Source organism: Oryx dammah, unplaced genomic scaffold (genome assembly GCF_014754425.2).
Source record: "Oryx dammah isolate SB20612 unplaced genomic scaffold, SCBI_Odam_1.1 HiC_scaffold_26, whole genome shotgun sequence".
Lineage (NCBI taxonomy): Eukaryota > Metazoa > Chordata > Mammalia > Artiodactyla > Bovidae > Oryx > Oryx dammah.
This window is the reverse complement of record NW_024070210.1, coordinates 43247079-43267061: the sequence shown is the minus strand read 5'-3', so window position 1 is coordinate 43267061 and position 19983 is coordinate 43247079. Positions and strand designations below refer to the sequence as shown.

The window sequence follows — 19983 nt, the reverse complement described above, 5'->3', positions numbered from 1 at the left end:
TCAATGGACATGGGTTTGGGTAGACTCCAGGAGTTGGTGATGGACAGGGAGGCCTGGCGTGCTGCGGTTCATGGGGTCGCAAAGAGTCGGACACAACTGAACAACTAAACTGAACTGAACTGATTCCTTTCTAGCTAGAAATGTTTCTTCACAAATCTGTGGAAAACTAACTTAATTTCAACAAAGTACAAGAATAGACAGGTTAAATGAAAAGAAATAAAGAGATGAAAAAAGAATAAGAGGAAAAGGAGAAAAAGAGAAAATTAAGTGAGAAAGGAAAACAAGATACACAATAGGATACAGCAATAACAACCTCAGAAACCACAAATCTGCTTCTCCTGATTTAGCTAAGTATATACAATCAGCTCAGATAATTTAGAAATGCAGGTAATTCTCAAAAATTTAATTGGCATCTCACACTCTGAATTTGGAAAAGTTTTGTTTTGGTAAGATTCTTAAATAGATGAAGCTATGTCATCATCCTTCTCTATCACTGACAGAAAGAGAAGTAGAGTTACTAACTAGCTTAATAGCATATGTATTCATACAGTCTCAGGAATGTTAAACCAAGGCCTCTGCCCATGAGGAGCTAATGAAAAAATTTAATGAACAAAGGTTCAAAATGAATACAAGCCATGAATGTGCTTAGTCACTTCGGTCATGCCCAACTCTTGGCAACCCTATCCACTATAGCCAGGTTCCTCTGTCCATGGGATTCTTCAGGTAAGAATACTGGAATGACATTTCCTCCTCCAGGGGATCTCCCTCGCCAGAGATCAAACTTGCATCTCCATCTGAATCGTAATTAGTGGGAATGCCCATCCTCTCCTCTAGAATATGACATCTAACATAAAAACCTGAAAAATCTGACTTTCTCCTCAAAGTTTTCAGATTTACACCAATCTGAGGGAGAACTCGAAGTGAAATGTAACTAAGTGCTTTGCCTAAAAGGAGCAGGTGCTGAAAGCAGGTAGGAGAACGAAAGGTGAGTGATCAGTTTCCAAAGTAGTAAAGATTTAGATGGTAGATGCATAAAAATAAAATGGAGAAAAGTTTTTCTTACATTCTCAAAGAGAGTAATAATAAAATGATATATTAGAGAAGTTCGAAGGAGATAAAATTTTTAATTTCTCAAATTATTATATGTTAAAAGAGATTGTCACAGAATATAAACCCCTTCCACAGCAGTTCTCCAGAACAGATTAGTCTTCCTTACTATTTAGGATCACTACTGAACTAGAGGAGAAGGGGGCAACAGAGGATGAGATGGTTGGATGGCATCACTCACTCAATAGACATGAGTTTGAGCAAATTCAGGGAGATAATGAAGGACAAGGAAGCCTGGAGTGCTGCAGTTCATGGGGTCACAGAGTCAGACACAACTTAGCGACTGAACAACAACAACTGAATAGAAGCTCTCAAATGCTCTCTCATACTAACATGAGAAAAATGCCAACCTTCATCTTAAGTGCTACAGAAATTACATTTTGGTACATTATAGATATATCTCAAATGCAAGAATTATTCTTTTTAAACACAATGTAACCCTTAAAAAGACAGAATGCAGATGTCTTACCACCATGTCTTCACAACTCTTATCAAGTGGAAGTAAGCTCTTCATCAATTTTACATTCTCATGCAAGTGTTTTAATTCAAATGCATGCTGTCTCAAGCAAGTATCCAAAGATGTGGTAAATTCCTGGATTAATCTCTCAACTATATTAGAAGAGTGTGCTTGGGGTGTCAACTTGGTCACAGCAGCTATTATCCAGGCTTTTGTTTCTGAAGAAATGGAGTCATTCATAAGTAACTTGTATAGCTTGGTTATAACTTCCTCTGGTGTTTCCTTATTTAAGAGATAGGAATACTCCCCTAACACCTGTAAGTAAAACAAAGTAATGAATATATGCAAACATCAAGTTAGATAGCAATTATACTCAGAAATCTAAACAAAGTGTCTGCAGAGTAAATTTAATCTATACTAAGCATATTCTCCGGAGAAGGCAATGGCACCCCATTCCAGTACTCTTGCCTAGAAAATCCATGGACTGAGGAGCCTAGTAGGCTGCAGTCCATGAGGTCGCTAAGAGTCAGACACGACTAAGCGACTTCACTTTCACTTTTTCCTTTCATGCACTGGAGAAGGAAATGGCAACCCACTCCAGTATTCTTGCCTGGAGAATCCCAGGGATGGGGAAGCCTGATGGGCTGCCGTCTGTGGGGTCGCACAGAGTCAGACACGACTGAAGTGACTTAGCAGCAGCAGCAAGCATATTCTCACAGTACAAAAATTATTAAAAATAAAATTGCATATTTTAGGTCAAAATTACACCATGAATTGGGGAGGAGGAAATGGCAACCCACTCCAGTATTCTTGCCTGGAATATTCCATGGACAGAGGAGCCTGGCGAGCTACAGTCCATAGGGTCACAAAGAGTCAGATACGACTAAGCAACTGAACAACAACAACAGGAACTGGAAGTGAATACAAAAAGGACTTTCACATTTTTATCATTAACAACATATAAAGCATGATATCTTTACAAGTTAGCTTTCTTCTGAACTTCCAGGTTTGGATGTTGGTTTTTACAAGCACTTTCACATTCTGTTACTATTTTCCAATAACCATTTAAACAAGTGGTTACCACACACTAGCATGCGTAAGAGCCACCTGAAATGTTTCACAAAAATACAGATTTCTGCCTCTACTCCAAGATAATATGATTTAGTATGTCTGTGGTGGGGATCTACAATACACATTCTGAACAAATACCATCTGATTCTGATACAGATGATCCACACAAGAGACTCTGAGGAACAAAGATCTATGTTACACAGTCTCTTTTCTACATCTAACTTATTCAGGTCTCAACACCATCACCAAAAGAATTTAATCAACATCTATAGAACACACCACCCAACAATAAGCAGAATACTTTTCGAGCACCCATAGAACATTTAACAAGACAGACTATATCTTAGGCCATAAAATAAACCTCAAGAGACTTAAAAGAACTGAAATCTTATGAGTATTTTCTCTGACAACAAACTAAAATCAGTAACAGGAAAGTGAAAGTGAAAGTGAAGTCGCTCAGTCCTGTCCGACTCTTTGCGACCCCATTGACTGTAGCCTACCAGACTCCTTCCTCCATGGGATTCTCCTGGCAAGAATACTGGAGTGGGTTGCCATTTCCTTCTCCAGGGGACCTTCCCAACCCAGGGATCGAACCAGGGTCTCCTGCATTGCGGGCAGACTCTTTAACCTCTGAGCCACCAGGGAAGGACAACAGGAAATTTTCAAGACACTTAAAGACAAAACAACACCCTATCTTTCCATTAAATAAAAGAGGAAAGAACACTCCCAAACAGTCTATGAAGCCAGTATGACCTTGATACTAAAACCAAATAGAGTAGGAAAAAAACAAAACAAAACAAAAGAACATCCCTCATAAACAGAGATGCAAAAATTCTTAACATAGTCTCAAGAAATCTACAAAAAAAAAACAATTCTAGGTTAATAAGTGAATTTAGCAAGACTGTAGAGTATAACATCAAAATACAGAAATAAACCACTAATCTATGAAAAAGGAGGCAAGAGTATAAGACAGAGAAAGGAACAGTCTCTTCAATAAGTGGTGCTGGGAAAACTAGACTGCTACATGTAAAACAATAAGACTATAACATTTCCTCACATCATATACAAAAATAAACTCAAACGGATTAATGATCTAATTTTAAGACCTGAATCATACAACTCCTAGAAAAGAACATTCTTTAACATAAATTGTAACAATATTTTCTTGGATCTGTCTACTAAGGCAAAAATAAACAAATGGGACCTAATTAAACTTAAAAGCTTTTGTACACTAAAGGAAACCATCAACAAAGTGAAAAGACAACCTACAGAATGGGAGAAAGTATTTGCAAACAATGAAACCAACAAGGACTTAATTTCCAAAATATACAAACAATCCATACAACTCAGTATCAACAAGACAACTCAGTGAAAAAATGAGCAGAAGACCTGAATAGACATTTTTCCAAAGAGACATAAAGCTGGCTAACAGGCACAAGAAAAGATGCTCAACAGCACTAATTATTAGAGAAAAGCAAAGCAAAAACCTCAGTGAGATATTACCTCACACCTGTGAGAATGACTATTCTCAAAAAGTCTACAAAAAACAAATGCTGGAGAGAATGTGGAGACAAGGGAACCCTTCTACATGACTGGTGGGAATTTAAATTGGTGAAGTCACAATAGAAAACAGTACGGATGTTTCTTTAAAAAATACAAAAGAGCTGCCAATATCATCTAGCAACTTAACTCCTGGGCATATATATCCAGAGGAAACCATAATTCGAAAAAGATACATGCATCCCAATGTTCAGTGCAGCACTATTTACAATAGTCAAGATATGGAAGCCACCTAAATGTCCATCAACATACTGAAGGGATAAAGAAGATATGGTATGTGTGTGTGTGTACATACACACACACACACACACACACACAATATGGAATACTACTCAGCCATAAAAAAGAATAAAATAATGCTATTTGAAGCAACATGGATGGAACTAGAAATTATCATACTAGGTGAACCAAGTGAGAAAGAAAAAGACAAATACCATATGATATCACTTATACGTGGAATCTAAAATGTGACAAAACAATTTATCTAAGAAACAGACTCACAGAGAAAACAAACTTATGGTTATCAAAGAGAGAAGGGGACAGGGGAGATATAAATTAGGAATTTGGGATTAGCATATACAAACTACTATATATAAAATAGATAAATAACAATGTCCTACTGTATAGCACTGGGAACTATATTCAAATCTTATAATAAATCATAATGGAAAAGAATATGTATGTATATGTATAACTGAATCACTTTGCTGTATGCTAGAAATTAACACATACTGCAAATCAACTATATTCAATTAAAAAAAAAAAAAAAAAAACAGTGGTTACCAGTGGAACGAGGGAAGGGGGGAGGAGCAAGTTAGGCATAAGGGATTCAGAGATACAAACTGCTATGTATAAAATAGATAAGCAACAAGGATGTACTGAATAGTACAGGAAATTAGACCCATAATCTTATAATAACCTTAACGGAATATAATTTGCAAAAAAAAGAATCAACATGCTGTACACTTGAAACTAATATTAATACTGTAAATCAACTATACTTCAATTAAAAAAAAAGAATTTGAAGTTTCTCCTAAATTTGTATCACTTTCACATCACCAGAACCCGAACCCTAACCCTAACCTGAACTATCTTAAATCAGGGACCGTCTCTATCTAAGTATAAATCTAACAAAACACGTACAGGATTTGTATGCTGTAGAAAAAGAAACATTCTAAATATATGAACATATACAAATGACTACCAAATACAGCAATCAATTTAGGAAAAGATTATCAATGCTAAAACCACTGATGAAAGACAGCTGAAGAACAGATGTTCACACAGTCTCACAGAATCACCTCACAGATTAGTTCTAAATTAGTAATAAGAAATGGCACCTTTACAATGGAGAGAATATGAAGATCACTATCTTAACCAAAGAAATTAACAAGCACCAATAATTGGAGGAACTGATATTATATACATCCTGATACGATGTAGTGGGAAGTACATATTGACAATGTATTTTTGCTAAAATGTTTACCTGAACCAGACATAGTTCCAATTCAGAATGCTGGACTTTCTACAAGTCAACAGTATTCATCAAAAAAAAAATAACAATGTCATGAAAACAACAACAACAAAAAACTGAGGATCACTGTAAAATAAAAAGGCTAAAAGAAAAACTAAATGCAATTTGTGAACCTTGACTGGATATGGGGTAAGGAGGAATAGAAAAATAGTCATAAGAGACATTATTTTGGACAACTGGATTAATATGAATATGTACTCTTGCCTGGAAAATCCCATGGACAGAGGAGCCTGGTAGGCTGCAGTCCATGAGGTCGCTAAGAGTCAGACATGACTGAGCAACTCCACTTTCACTTTTCTGCACTGGAGAAGGAAATGGCAACCCACTCCAGTGTTCTTGCCTGGAGAATCCCAGGGACGGGGGAGCCTGGTGGGAGGCCGTCTATGGGATCGCACAGAGCCGGACACGACTGAAGCGACTTAGCAGCAGCAGCAGCAGAATGTGACTCTTGGCAGATTTATATTGAATTCTTTTATAGGGGAAGCGTTATGATGTCTGCAACTCAATTTAAATTGGCTCAACAAAACAAACTGTATATACATAGATCCAGCTATATATAGAGATGTAGATAAAATAAAGCAAGGTGGTTAAAAACATTCACTGGGAATCTAGATGAACAGTACAGGGGTATTTATTATGCCACTTTTTCACCTTTCTAATAGATGAGAAAAGAATTCTTAAATAAAAGTCTGGGTAAAATATAACATACTAACATTTGACAAAACCATAAAATATTAAAGTGTGAACATCCTATGACCAAGAGACGCCACTTCTCCAAATCTCCCCCTAGAGAAATGCTCATTCACATGCACAGGAAAGACTATACGAAGGTGACAGGATGTATATGATTATATAAATTTATACTCGACAAAACTGTAACCTCACTTTGCAAAGAGATGATCTCCCTTGCAGGCTTTGATGAAGCAAGCCACCATGTTGGGAGGCCCACATGGCAAGAAATTGAGGACAACTCTTGGAGCCAAGGGCAGCCAACAGTCAACAGTCTGAACATCAAACCTTCAGCCTTAGAGCTACAAGAAACTGATTTCTGCCAACAACCACACGTGAGCCTGGAAGCAGAGCCTTTACTAATCAAGTTTCAGATGAAACAGCAGCCCCAAGGAACACCTAGATTGCAACCTTAAAAAGCCTTAAGCAGAAAACCCAGCTAAGCCATACCTGAACTCCTAACCCACAGAAACTGTGAGATAACAAAATGTATGTTGTTTTAAGTTTGTGGTAACATGATTATGCAACAATAGAAAGGTAGCATACCACAGCTTCATGAGTATTCACATATTCATATATAGATTCACAACAAATGCAGTGTACACAGACAGGCATCTAAATAAATACCCATATTTAAAAGACTATTCAAGTAAGATGGCAGAGAGAATGAATACACAAGTAAATAGGTAAGTGATAGAACATAGCCACTGGGAAAGAAAATCGGCAGCTGAAGGAGTTAACAGATCTGAAATAAATGATTTCTGAAGAAATACATTATTAGTATTTGTCTTTATAAAAATTATTATAAACATTTGTGAGTCAATGTACTTTGCTTACCCAACTCATAACTTGAAGAAATCTCTGTGGATAGAACACATTTTCCATATCTAGTAAAGTAAGATAAGACTGAACTGCATAAAGTCTTAATTGTTGATTTTCTGTTTCATCATCAAAACCTACAAAGGAATTGATATACCATTTTAATTTCCATTAAATTCTCCAAGGACTCTGTAATAAAAACATTTAATTTTAAAATCTTTGCAGAATGCAACAGTTTACTAACCTTCTGCTAGCAGTCTCAAAAAGTTATTGGGAATATCAGGATGCATCACATCTCCTCCCACTGAAAATACAGCATTCATTGTCTGAATAAACCACGCATTATCAGGAGCATATGTGTCCACAGTGTTAAGAACAAGTACACTTCCAAATGCCACTTATTAAAATTACCCTTTCTGAATCAATCTTTACAAAAATAACCCTCAATTCAGCCCAGTTTGGCATTTATAATTTTAACTTCTGCCAATAAATTTTTCTATACTCTAGCTTTGTGTAAAATAGGTGTTCAGTAAAGCTTATTCAGTAAACTTAGTAAACCAGTTCATGTTGCTTTATCTAGCACTGTATCTTGGACATAATAGGCACGCAATTAAATGCGAAATAACCGAAAGAAATATTCCAGCTGACTATGGACTAATACATAATGGAAAATGATATGCACTTCAGAGAGGTTTAGTGTTGTGATATGTCTTTCTGAACAATTGTTTACCCTCTTTTCTAATCTGTTCCTCTTCAGTTCTAAAATTCTACCATTCTGCTAGCCAGGGCTATAGCACTGGCCAGGACAAAACTATATTTAAGCATTCCAAGATAATTTGACTGACATTACTCATTCATTCATTCAATAAAAGATTTAAACAACAAACATCTTAAAAAGAATATTGAGTAACCTTGGGGCCTGTAAAGTTCGTCTGACTTTTTAAAAACAAATGTGAAGAAAAGTAACATGTGGAGTTTGTGACCATTCCCAGTATAAGCAATTATGCTTAGTCCCAAATAAGCATATTTTAGCATACTGATATCCTCACCAGTCTCCCCCAAACAACAAGAACTTTTACTCAGGAACTGAGTAGGAAGTAAAGTCAAAGACAAGGAGGGATAAAAGAAGAATCAAAGAGATTCCTGTATACTCCTGTTGATAATATGGCCCAGTAGAATAAAAAGAACCAGGAAAAAAGTTATCCCCCAGGAAGTCTACACAACTTTTTGTTTTTAACAATAAGAAAGGCTTGAACATCAGGAATGGAAGTTATTGCTGGGCCTCTGAACTTTACCCCTACAAGTGACTATGTCTATACCAATCAATTTAAAGTCACTGTGTAACACACTGCTATATTTAAAATAGATAACAAACAAAAAACTATTTTATAGCACATGGAACTCTGCTCAATGTTATGTGCCAGGCTGGATGGGATGGGGGTTTGAGGGAGAATGGATACATGTATATATATGGCTGAGTCCCTTCACTGTTCACCTGAAACTATCACAACATTGTTAATCGGCTCTACCTCAATACAAAATGCTTTTGGTGATAAAAAATTCAGTTAAAAAAAAAGGAAAAACATTTATTTTTTGAAAAATAAATAGATAAAGTCACTGTGTAACTAAAAAATGTTTTATGACTCAGGGCCCAAAAGATATTTCTCAGCCAGCTCAGCTATTTTTCCAACCAAATTGACGATAATATATTCTTCTTTGCTCTGATGTAAATATTCAAGCATTTTCTGGACAATCACTGTTATATTCTGTGCATTAGTAATTCTGTAAAGAAGTTCCAGAGTCTATTTAAGAAAGAAAAACAAAAGCAGTATTATAAAACTATGCATAATAATACCAATAAATACTGTAACATAAAGGTTTATACCCCGCTTTGATTCCTGGGTTGGGAAGATCCCCTGGAGAAGGGATAGGCTACCCACTCCAGTATTCTTGGGCTTCCCTGGTGGTTCAGCTGGTAAAGAATCCATCTGCAATGCCAAAGACCTGGGTTCAAAAGATTCCCTGGAAAAAGAGAAAGGCTACCCACTCCAGTATTATGGCCTAGAGAATCCATTGACAGTACAGTCCATAGGGTCACAAAAAGTTGGACACAACTGAACAACTTTCACTTTCAAAGGTTTATAATAGTTGATTCTTCCACTTTTATGTAGCTTTATGAGCAGTTAACAGGCACTCAAGAAATAAGCATTTTAACCAGAATAGAACTTAAGAAAGGTAAAACCATTGTTGAAAAAAAGGAATCCTAATCAATTCAAAAGTCTAAAACCCTTCGACGGATACAGATACTTATGATCTGACATCTCTACATTGACAGGCTATTCAAACACCAAAAAGTTAAAAGGTTTATTATCTATTTTCTAAAAATGTAACAGCTTCTTCAGTTCAGTTCAGTTCAGTCGCTCAGTCATGTCCAACTCTTTGCAACCCCATGGACTGCAGCACAGCAGGCCTCCCTGTCCATCACCAGTTCCTGAACTTTACCCAAACTCATGTCCATTGAGTCAGTGATGTCATCCAGCCATCTCATCCTCTGTCGTCCCCCTCTCCTGCCTTCAATCTTTCCTAGCATCAGGGTCTTTTCAAATAAGTCAGCTCTTCGCATGAGGTGGCCAAAGTATTGGAGTTACAGCTTCAACATCAGTCCTTCCAATGAACACCCAGGGCTGATTTCCTTTAGGATGGACTGGCTGGATCTCCTTGCAATCCAAGGTACTTTCAAGAGTCTTCTCCAACACCACAGTTCAAAAGCATCAATTCTTCGGTCCTCAGCTTTCTTTATAGTCCACCTCTCACATCCATATATGACTACTGGAAAAACCAGAGCCTTGACTAGACAGACCTTTGTTGGCAAAGTAATGTCTCTGCTTTTTAATATGCTGTCTAGGTTGGTGATAACTTTCCTTCCAAGGAGTAAGCATCTAAGCCTACATTACATATGCCTGCATACTATGCATATCTGTGTGTTTGTGTATACATACATACATATACAAAAATCCAGTATTCCAAAATGCTTATCCATACTTCCCAAACAGAAAAGTGCACTTGAGTGTATCTGTCAGCTAAAGGCAAATGGTCTCTCATGGATGGATAAGGTAGCACAAGCACTTCAAAGTGCAGCAAGGCCTACTTTCAGAATCTCAGATATCAAGGAAGAACTGTTTTATGGCTTTCTCAGTGCTGAGGAATACACCTCTTGCTGCCTCAAGTAAGATGAAGGAAAACCAGTACCAGAGTAAACTCCCATTTACCTGGCTTTCTGAGGCCCTACATTAAGGTTCCACAAATATCATAGTTCCCAGAAATCAGTATGAAACAAAGGGCAACAATAAGAAAGCATCCTTTACTAGCATTTCAGGATCAAAAATATTAGTTGTAAGAGAATTTCTATATACCCTACTTGTTAAATATGTTCAGATTTCTTTAGGGTTCTTCCTAATTTTTCAATCCTTATACCCAGGACTTCAAGTACAAAGGATAACAGATTTTGAATTTTTTTTTAAACTGTTCCAGTTAATCCTTAACACCATTTAAAATCTATAAATACACAGATCCCCCATCACTAGCTTTCCACTTATAAAGCTGCTTCAGACATCCTTCCTGTAGGCTCTGTAAGCCATGTATTTTAAGATAATCTACACCAAATTTAATTCCTACTCTAAGACCATGAAACTTAGCGTTTCCAGGACAGAATGGGGCATGGTATTCGGAACTCTATGGCAGGTCTTTTCTATTAACTCCTTCATGCTTTCTTTTTTCTTGTTAAGAAAGAAAGGTAATACAATCAGGTAAAAGAGAATCCCAGACCCAAGCAACAGGTCACTCCATACCCTAGGACCAAAGTTCTTGCCACATAATTACTGATGGAGGTTAGAAATAACAGTGGAATTGAGGAAACAGTACTACAGTGCCTTCTTTGGGCACCACTGATGCTCAGTATCCTCCCCAAAGAATTCAAACTACTTTTCTCACTGCAGACCAGACCTGATAATTTTAGAAGTTGTCTGTTTCTCTTTAACTCTCATTTTTAGATTGAATCCCAATAATTAAGCACAGAACTAAGAAAACTGTACCCAAGTCAACCCTGTTCAACATACAACTTAACCACACCAAGAAAATGCATGCTCTATATCCGTTCAAAGTAGAAGAGTCATATAATTATTTGTTACTGTCCCTTGGCATCTTTGCATTTTTCTACAATGTCTACACATAGAAATTATCCATAAACTTTCTGGATTCATTCAAGGCAGGTAACAATTTTTTAGATCAAAACTATGAATCCAAAATATATATGCATATATATTGCATATATATAGATGGCAATTTCTCAGAAACAGTATTTCAAAAATAGTACCTTGAGAATTCAACATTCATAATCTTATTTTTGTAAAATTATAGTTATTCAATGTAATAATGTTCTTTCAATAAACTTTTAATTTATTGCTTTTAAATAATTTAGATGTTTACCAGAATTTATCTTATTTTCATTATTTTTAAAATCAGAAATAAACAATCACTCTTCTTAATTAGGTCCCATAAAACATTTTAAATGAACGCATAGAATCATGTCTCTACATGAGAATTACCAGATCTATCTAGAACACCCAAGCAGATACTGAAGCAATTTTATAAATGGAAAAAGTTGAAAAAGTAGATTTATATACCTTTCCTTCCAAGAAGTTCAAAACAGTTTAGGGATATCTTTACTAATTCTTTTTATTTTTTTGGTCACACCATGCAGCATGTAGGATCTTAACTTCCTGAGCAGAGACTGAACGTGTGCCCCTGCAGCAGTAGCATGGAGTCCCAACCACTGAAACACCAGGGAAGTCCCTATCTTTATTAATTCTATCAACATTCTTACAGATTCAATAAGGAATAGAGTAGCCCATTTCATAGATGTTAAGGAAAATAATGAAAAAATTAATTATCATAAATTATGTCAAAATTATACTAATAGGAAGAACTGGAAACAGAATTCTGGTCTTCTACTGATACAATCCTTAGACCAACACGATTCCTTAATAAGGAATCCTATACAGGTGTGTGCATGCATGCGTGCTGTCACTTCAGTTGCATCCAACTCTTTGCAACCCTATGGACTATAGCCCACCAGACTCTTCTGTCCCTGTGAGTCTCCAGGTAAGAATACTGGAGTGGGCTGCCATGCCCTCCTCTGGGGGATCTTCCTGACCCAGGATTGAACTCATGTCTCTTCTGTCTTCTGCATTGGCAGCGGGGGTTCTTTACCATTGGCACCACCTAGTTACACCTTCCTAACTTCTCCAACTCACAATTTAAAACCATTCTTGTGGTTATTGATACAAGTACTTTTTAGAAAAGTCCCTTAAACTTCAGTAGAAAAAATAAAATGCATTCAAAAGTTAAAATACACACGTGTGCACATGCCCATAATTTTCATCTCTCTCCATAAGACCAACAAAATGTTTAAAAATTTTAACATTTCACCTACACTACTCAAAATACCAGTTTACCTCTCTTTTAATAATGGGATCAGGATGATCTAAGCATTCAATTATTGTCATCTGATGTTGAAGAGCCAGAGTGGGATCTTGTTGGATAACATAAGTAAGAGCCTTCAGTCCTAGAAACAAAGATTAAATAACATAAAGTGACTTAAAACAAATATTCAGCAAATTTCAAAAAGCTCTCTTGGTAATTTCCATCAAAAGAACCAATCATCTTACCTAAATATTTGAGATTTATTTTAGGTGACAGAACAAACTTTCCAATGCATTTGGCAGCCTTCTCAAGCAATTCCGATTTAGGATAAATAGAATAGACTGTATGTACACATTCAAACAGAATAGCTAGAAAAATAAAACATTATTAACTTCAAAGATCATATTAAGCCATAATAAAAAATATATCTGCGTAGAACTCCTAACAAAACAAACTTTTCAGAAGGTCAGTTTTAGTCAAAAATCTTATGGAAATTTTTCAAAGATAAGAATTTTACTATTTTCAGGCTTTATACAGTTGTTAGGATTATGTTGCCACAGTACAATTTAGAGAGAACTATATATATTAAAAGATAAGAATGATATAATCATCCACGCAACAAGTATTTTCTGAAATCTCCTATGAGTCAGACATTGTTCTACTAGTATGGATACAGCAGAGACAAAAACTCTTACCCTCAAGGAACTCACATTCTAATGGGCACATAAGTAATATATTCATTATTCCTATATAAATAGATACTTCCAACACCCCTTGAATGCTTCAAAATAAGTTATTCTCAGGCAGTTTCTACCACTTTTACACAGAAGCTGGTATGTAGTTTATTTCAATGTGGTTTAGTTCAGTATAATCATTTCAGGGTCCTATAGCATTTATTTCAAAAATTTTGTACTCAAAACACGAGTCACTTTTTAAAAATTAACTTAAAAATTAATCTCCAAGGTTACAGAAAATCTACTGAACATCTTGATAGTGCTCAAATTTGATTTTCTAGTCTCATCAAAGATCTGATAACTATAATAGATGATCAAAATGGACACTAAAATATTTTTCAAACTCTCTTACAGATCAAGAGTCAAAGAGCTGGAGCTTGGTCATGGTAAAGAATCATTTAGGCACCATTAAACAAAATAAGCAGACTTAAAAAACAGTTCAACTACACAGCTTTCCTGGTTGCTTAAATGGTAAAGAATCTGCCTGCAATGCAGCAGACCCCAGTTCAATCCCTGGCCCAGGAAGATCCCCTTGAGAAGGGAATGGCAACCAACTCCAGTATTCTTACCCTGGAGAATTCATCCCATGGACAGAGGAGCCTGGCAGGCTACAGTCCACTGGGTTGCAAAGAGTCAGACACAACTGAGCAACTAACACACACGGTTGAAGCATATCATATCTTTGAATCACTCCTGCTCTTTTTCCAAAAGTTTAAAACACAACAATCAAACATTTATTCATGTACAAGATATTAAATAGAGCCTGAATATTCAACTAGCTATGTTTTTACACTGCTAAGTTGCCTAACAACTGATACACACAAACATTTTGGGTAAAAAGTTTTACTAAAATAAATACTTTCTAAATAAGGAAAAAGGAGAGATTAGAAATAAGCATTTTTAAGAAATAAACATTTCTTTAAGAAGTGAATCAACTTTAACTAAAGGAAAACCTATAAAGTCAACTGAACCTAAAAAGATCTTTACAGATATTATGCTGTAAAGTCTTTACTCTGTGCTATGAAAAAAAGTTGAATTTGGACCTCCCCAGTGGCTCAGTGGTAAAGAATTTGCCTACCAAACCCCTGGCCCAGGAAGACTACATGCTGCAGAACCACTAAGCCCCTGCACCACAACTATTGAGCCTGTGCTCCAGAGCCCAGGAACTGCAACTACTGAGCCCACGTGCCCCAACTACTGAAGCCCATGCACCCTAGAGCCTGTGCTCCCCAACAAGGGAAGCCACCACAATCATAAGCCTTCCGACCACAACTGAAGAGCAGCCCTCACTCCCAGCAACTAGATAAAAGCCCTCACAGCAATAAAGACCCAGCATAGCCAAAATAATAAATAAAAGTCTTTTTTTTAATAGATTTGTTTTCAAAGAAAAAAAATTTTTTTTAAGTTGACTTTATGACTTCATGAAGTAAACAGAGAAAGCCTTGGTCAATTAACTAATCAACTAAGGCAGGAGTAGGCAAAATAACATTAAACCTAGCCTTCAACCTATCTTTGTAAACTGTGAACTAAGGATGATTTTTATATTTTTTGAGATATAACTGATATATAAAATTATTAGTTTTAAATGTACAATTACATTTTTAAAGGTTAAAAAAAAAGGAGAATATATGACAGAAACCTATACAACCTATACAAAACCTAAAAGAACTGCTAGTTTAGATATAGAATAAAATTAATAGTTCAAAAAATACACTTATTTGTCAACTTAGGCATAAATGAACTCAAATAAAAATAGGTTTTTAAATTATTTTAAAATAATTTAGAGGTTAAGACTGTTTATACTCCAACTCTACAAAAGTCTAAGTCCAAAGACAAAAAAGCAGTCACTCCACTGTCTCTTCACTGCAGTTGTTAAAACAAAAGTGCCTCTGAGGACTTCTAAAGGAAAAAATGCAATGTGGAGTTTTGCTTACTCCTCCAGAGCAACCCAGGTCCTAACCAAAATATCATTAAGTAAAAATTACCAAATTAATAATGTTCTAACATTTGTGACACACTATGGCTTTACCATAGATATTTTGGGTAGGATTATGTACAAAATTTGAGGAATTCTACTGATTATCCTTCAGACTAGACTTTACTCACATTTTAAATAAGTTATCTACTGTCATCACTCTGGCAAGGAGATGGGGGTACCAACCAATGAGGGTGGTAGTCCAGTTTCTCCATTTTGCCTCCTTTAATACTTGGAATGGCAGGGGATGCTGGATCCTTCTGGATGGGGGATGAGGGTACCCTGTCTGAGAGAGGAAGGGGCACCCGGTACTGCTCCCGATGTGACCTGTACTGAGGACAAGTTTCCTCTACCACCACCCCAGGAAAGATGGGAGGGGTACCTCATTGTTCTCTGTTCCTTGATGATGTAAAACCCACATCATCTCCACTGGCAATGCCAGGGAGGGTCCCTCTTGACATACGGCAGGGATCAAACTGCAGCTGCCCTCTTGGTCTTCACCACCAGCTCCATGGGTTGGGGTACCTCATTACACCTGATGAGGATGGAAATCTTGATTCTTCATTCAGCCTTTGCTGCTCTGGGTAGTCCATAGTTTTTTCTATGTGGTGCTTGACTGCAATAGAAAAACTATTGTCTAAAAGTTTTTCATCTTGCTGCTGCTGCTGCTGCTGCTAAGTCGCTTCAGTCGTGTCTGACTCTGTGCGACCCCATAGATGGCAGCCCACCAGGCTCCTCCGTTCCTGGGATTCTCCAGGCAAGAACACTGGAGTGGGTTGCCATTTCTTTCTCCAATGCATAAAATTGAAAAGTGAAAGTGAAAGTGAAGTCGTGTCCGACTCTTAGTGACCCCGTGGACTGCAGCCCACCCTTTTTGCCTGAGTCCTCTGGCTAGAGTGTAGGCTTTTTTCAGGGCATTTTTGTCTACACCTGTTGGCATTTTCAGACTGCTGGCTCTCCAGAACCCAGTCTGGGGTATACAAGGCAAAAAGAAAACCCAGGGTACTAACCTTGGAGTCATTCCTTACATGTCAATGTCCCTCATCAGTCTACCTTCATTTATCCATGTTTCAGAGTCTCATGTGTTTATTTTACATATAATGTTCAGAGTTTTTAGGTGTACTTAGTGGGTAGAGTACACCTAAAGTACTTCTATCTACTTTCAATGGTTCTATCCCTTATATTTCATTTTATATTATCTTTCAGTTTACTAAATAGTTTACTAAAAATGTCCTTCTCATCTTATCAGTTTCCTGCCCAAAACTATTCCATATCTCCATATTTATACAGTATAAAATCCAAACTCCTGTGGCTGCCATAGGAGGACTGTGGCTGCCATAGGAGGACGTCCGCAATACACCCTTCCCACTGCTCCCACTATTAACTGTCCAATCAAGCTAGCAAGTCACTGTTTTCTGAAACAGTGGGGGGTTTTAAACACCCCTACTTCTGCACCTTCTTTCATGTTCCCTTTGCCTAGAACTGCTTTTAACCTCCTTTCTGGCTATCTCAATCCTATCTTTCAAGGTCCTATTACATCAATAAATCTTTAGGTGCCCTGAAGCCCACGGTGATCTTAACCACCTCTGGAATCCTGTAATATTTATTCCCTTTACCTCCCTCTTTACAGTCTGCCTTATACTGGTATTATGCCTTCATAAATAAGTTATCTCCTCCATTATACTGTAAACTCCTTGAAGGCAAAGCTTATATTTTATACTTCCTCATATCCTCTATATCAACTTTACAATGCCTGGCACATAGCAGATACACTCTAAATGCCTCTGATACAATTTATTTCTTGATTTGACACTAAGGTAAGTTATAATAATGAAACTTTAATTAAAACATGGTTTGGAAAGTATTAAGACTGAAACCCAATGAGATAATTGATCAAAAGTAAAATAACTTTCTCTTCTATTAATTCAATTAAAATATATTACTGATTAACCCAGTGCCAGTTAGTGGGATATGCTAGCCAATAAGACAGAGATAGTCCCGGCCCTTATGAAGTTTATAATTTAATATTCATATGTTTAAACAATAAAATATATATATCAAGTTTATATTAATATAAAATATTTATGTTAAGAGACGGCAATGGCACCCCACTCCAGTACCATTGCCTGGAAAATCCCATGGACGGAGGAGCCTGGTATGTTGCAGTCCATGGGGTCGCTGAAGGTCGGACATGACTGAGTGACTTCGCTTTCACTTTTCACTTCCATGCACTGGAGAAGGAAATGGCAACCCACTCCAGTGTTCTTGCTGGAGAATCCCAGGGACGAGGGAGCCTGGTGGGCTGCCGTCTATGGGGTCGCACAGAGTCGGACACGACTGAAGTGACTTAGCAGCAGAGAATACTCTAACACTGATAAATGTAAGCTATAAACTGTATCGGTACAAATATGGGGAGAAATGCAGAACAAAGAGAGGTAAATAAAGGAAAAAAGAAAACAGAAACTAAGTTTCTCTGGCAAGGTTAAACACTGGACTGGCAGACTACAAAGAAACAAATTGTTAGCACTGGTCTCGTCCTTAGCATTGGTCAATCTTAATAAAAGAAGGATGTCCTAATGGAGAACATTAAAACTATTTCCTCAGGTATACAATATTCTCTAAGTCGAAAGGAACAGGTAACAGCAGTTATCTACAGGAGTGGGTGACAAGGGTTGAAGGGACACTTTACTGTTCACTGTATACCCTTTCGTACCTTTTGATTTCTGAACCATGTGCATATATTACCTATCCAATAAAATAATTATATCTCAAACAACTTTTTAATTTACTTTAGCTGCCTGGAAAAATTCTGACACTACTTTGGATTATTCCGACAGCTCCTGGCCAAACCACCTGCCTCAATAAGGATCATCCTTACCTCTGATGCCTTGTTCTTCCCATTACATAATAAGATCCTGTGTGCGTGCTGTAGGTCGCCAGGCTCCTCTGTCCGTAGGATTCTACAGAATCCAGAAGTGGGTTGCTATGCCCTCCTCCAGGGGATCTTCCCAACCCTGAGATCGAACCTGCAGTCTCTTACATCTCCTACATTGACAGGCAGGTTCTTTACCACTAGCGCCACCTGGTAAGTCCCAGTAAGATCCTAGATGACATCAACTGTTCATTATACTATACACTTAGAAGGGCAGGGCCTGTGTCTACCTGATTTTTCCTTTAATCTCCCACATTTAGCAGGGAGGAATATGTAAGTAAATCAACTCTTTCCTCAATCTGTATCTAGTTTAAAAATTAAGGTTTTGTTTTGTAAGAATTCAATAAATACTGGTTGAATAAATGACCACCATGCTTGTTACCTTAACTACCATTTATACATGCAAAACAGAAATGTATCCTTCAAAATTTACTATCACAATTCACTACCATGTACATTACTTTTTCTGTACTAGCCTTACAGATGCAATCCTTCCTTCCATCCTTTCTTCAGTTTTATTACAGTTAAAACTGATTCAACTTCTGCCCTCTAGTCTACGTTTCTACAACCATTATTCTTTAAGATTTGCAGTTTATCATTGCCTGAAAGAACAAACACTCCTCTCTATCCCCTATTTCATGGTATTTCACCAGATTAAGAAATGACTTCTCATTTGAGTTATATTTCCCAATACTTCTTCTAGTGCTCATCTCCACAGTAGGCAAAATTCAAACTGTTTTACTTCTGTCTCTTAAATATCTCAAAATATCCCACTTTCTTCAATAAGCTTTCTCAAGCTGATCAATAAAGAACTAAGAGTTCTTTTTTCTGGCTATTAAGACTAGTTACTTTTCTCAGTTCTCTCTCCTCCCATATTTTACTCTTGTTTCCTATCACTAAAAGGCTTTTTTAAATTGTGTTTAACATAAATAGCTGCTCTCTCTTCATTACAAAGTTCATTATTCCACGTCTATATATTCTTATCTATCTCAAATTCAATTTTTAGTTGTCTTAACTATCACTTTTTTAGAAAAAGCCTTCCTTATCCTTCTGCTCAACTAAGAATAGCTGCTATATGCTCCACAGTCCCCTGTAATTTGCCTCTGTAACATTCATAGTACCTGTCCCTTTCCATCTCTCTAGGCTATGAGCTCAATGATAAAGACTGTTTTGTTCACAACTGTATTCCAAGCATCTTGCACAGGGACTAATAAATAATAAAACCTTAAATATTTGGTGACTAGATGACAGATTGCTTTATTTGAAAACTGTTTTCTTAAGTATGGAATAGATCTACTGGGTTATCTTCACTGTCAGATGCTTGATTGTTGAACCATCTATTGAACATTTTCAATAAAGAGACAATTCTCTTTAAAAATGAAGTCTTTAAAAGAGAGACAATTATAATAGTCAATTTATGTCAACATTTAAAACAATGCCATAATTTCAAATTATTTTTATTAGTTATTCAATACTTCCAATGAAAAATAATAACCCAAAACCACCTTAAAAATTAACATTTAAAATTTACTGGAATTCACAGTATTCTAACACAGATATAGCTATAATACTGAAAACATTATT

General features: G+C 36.6%; 1 protein-coding gene across 1 annotated transcript in view; it reads right to left on the bottom strand.

The window, feature by feature from the left end:
- Positions 1–19983, bottom strand: part of AP4E1 (adaptor related protein complex 4 subunit epsilon 1) — a 70538-nt gene that overhangs the window by 27463 nt on the left and 23092 nt on the right. Inside the window, exons 9-14 of the mRNA XM_040226510.1 lie at positions 13004–13126; positions 12791–12900; positions 8940–9079; positions 7522–7634; positions 7296–7414; positions 1577–1879 (exon numbers count right to left, since the gene is read on the bottom strand). Of these exons, the coding sequence (XP_040082444.1) occupies positions 1577–1879; positions 7296–7414; positions 7522–7634; positions 8940–9079; positions 12791–12900; positions 13004–13126 (908 nt within the window). The remainder of the gene's footprint in view (positions 1–1576; positions 1880–7295; positions 7415–7521; positions 7635–8939; positions 9080–12790; positions 12901–13003; positions 13127–19983) is intronic.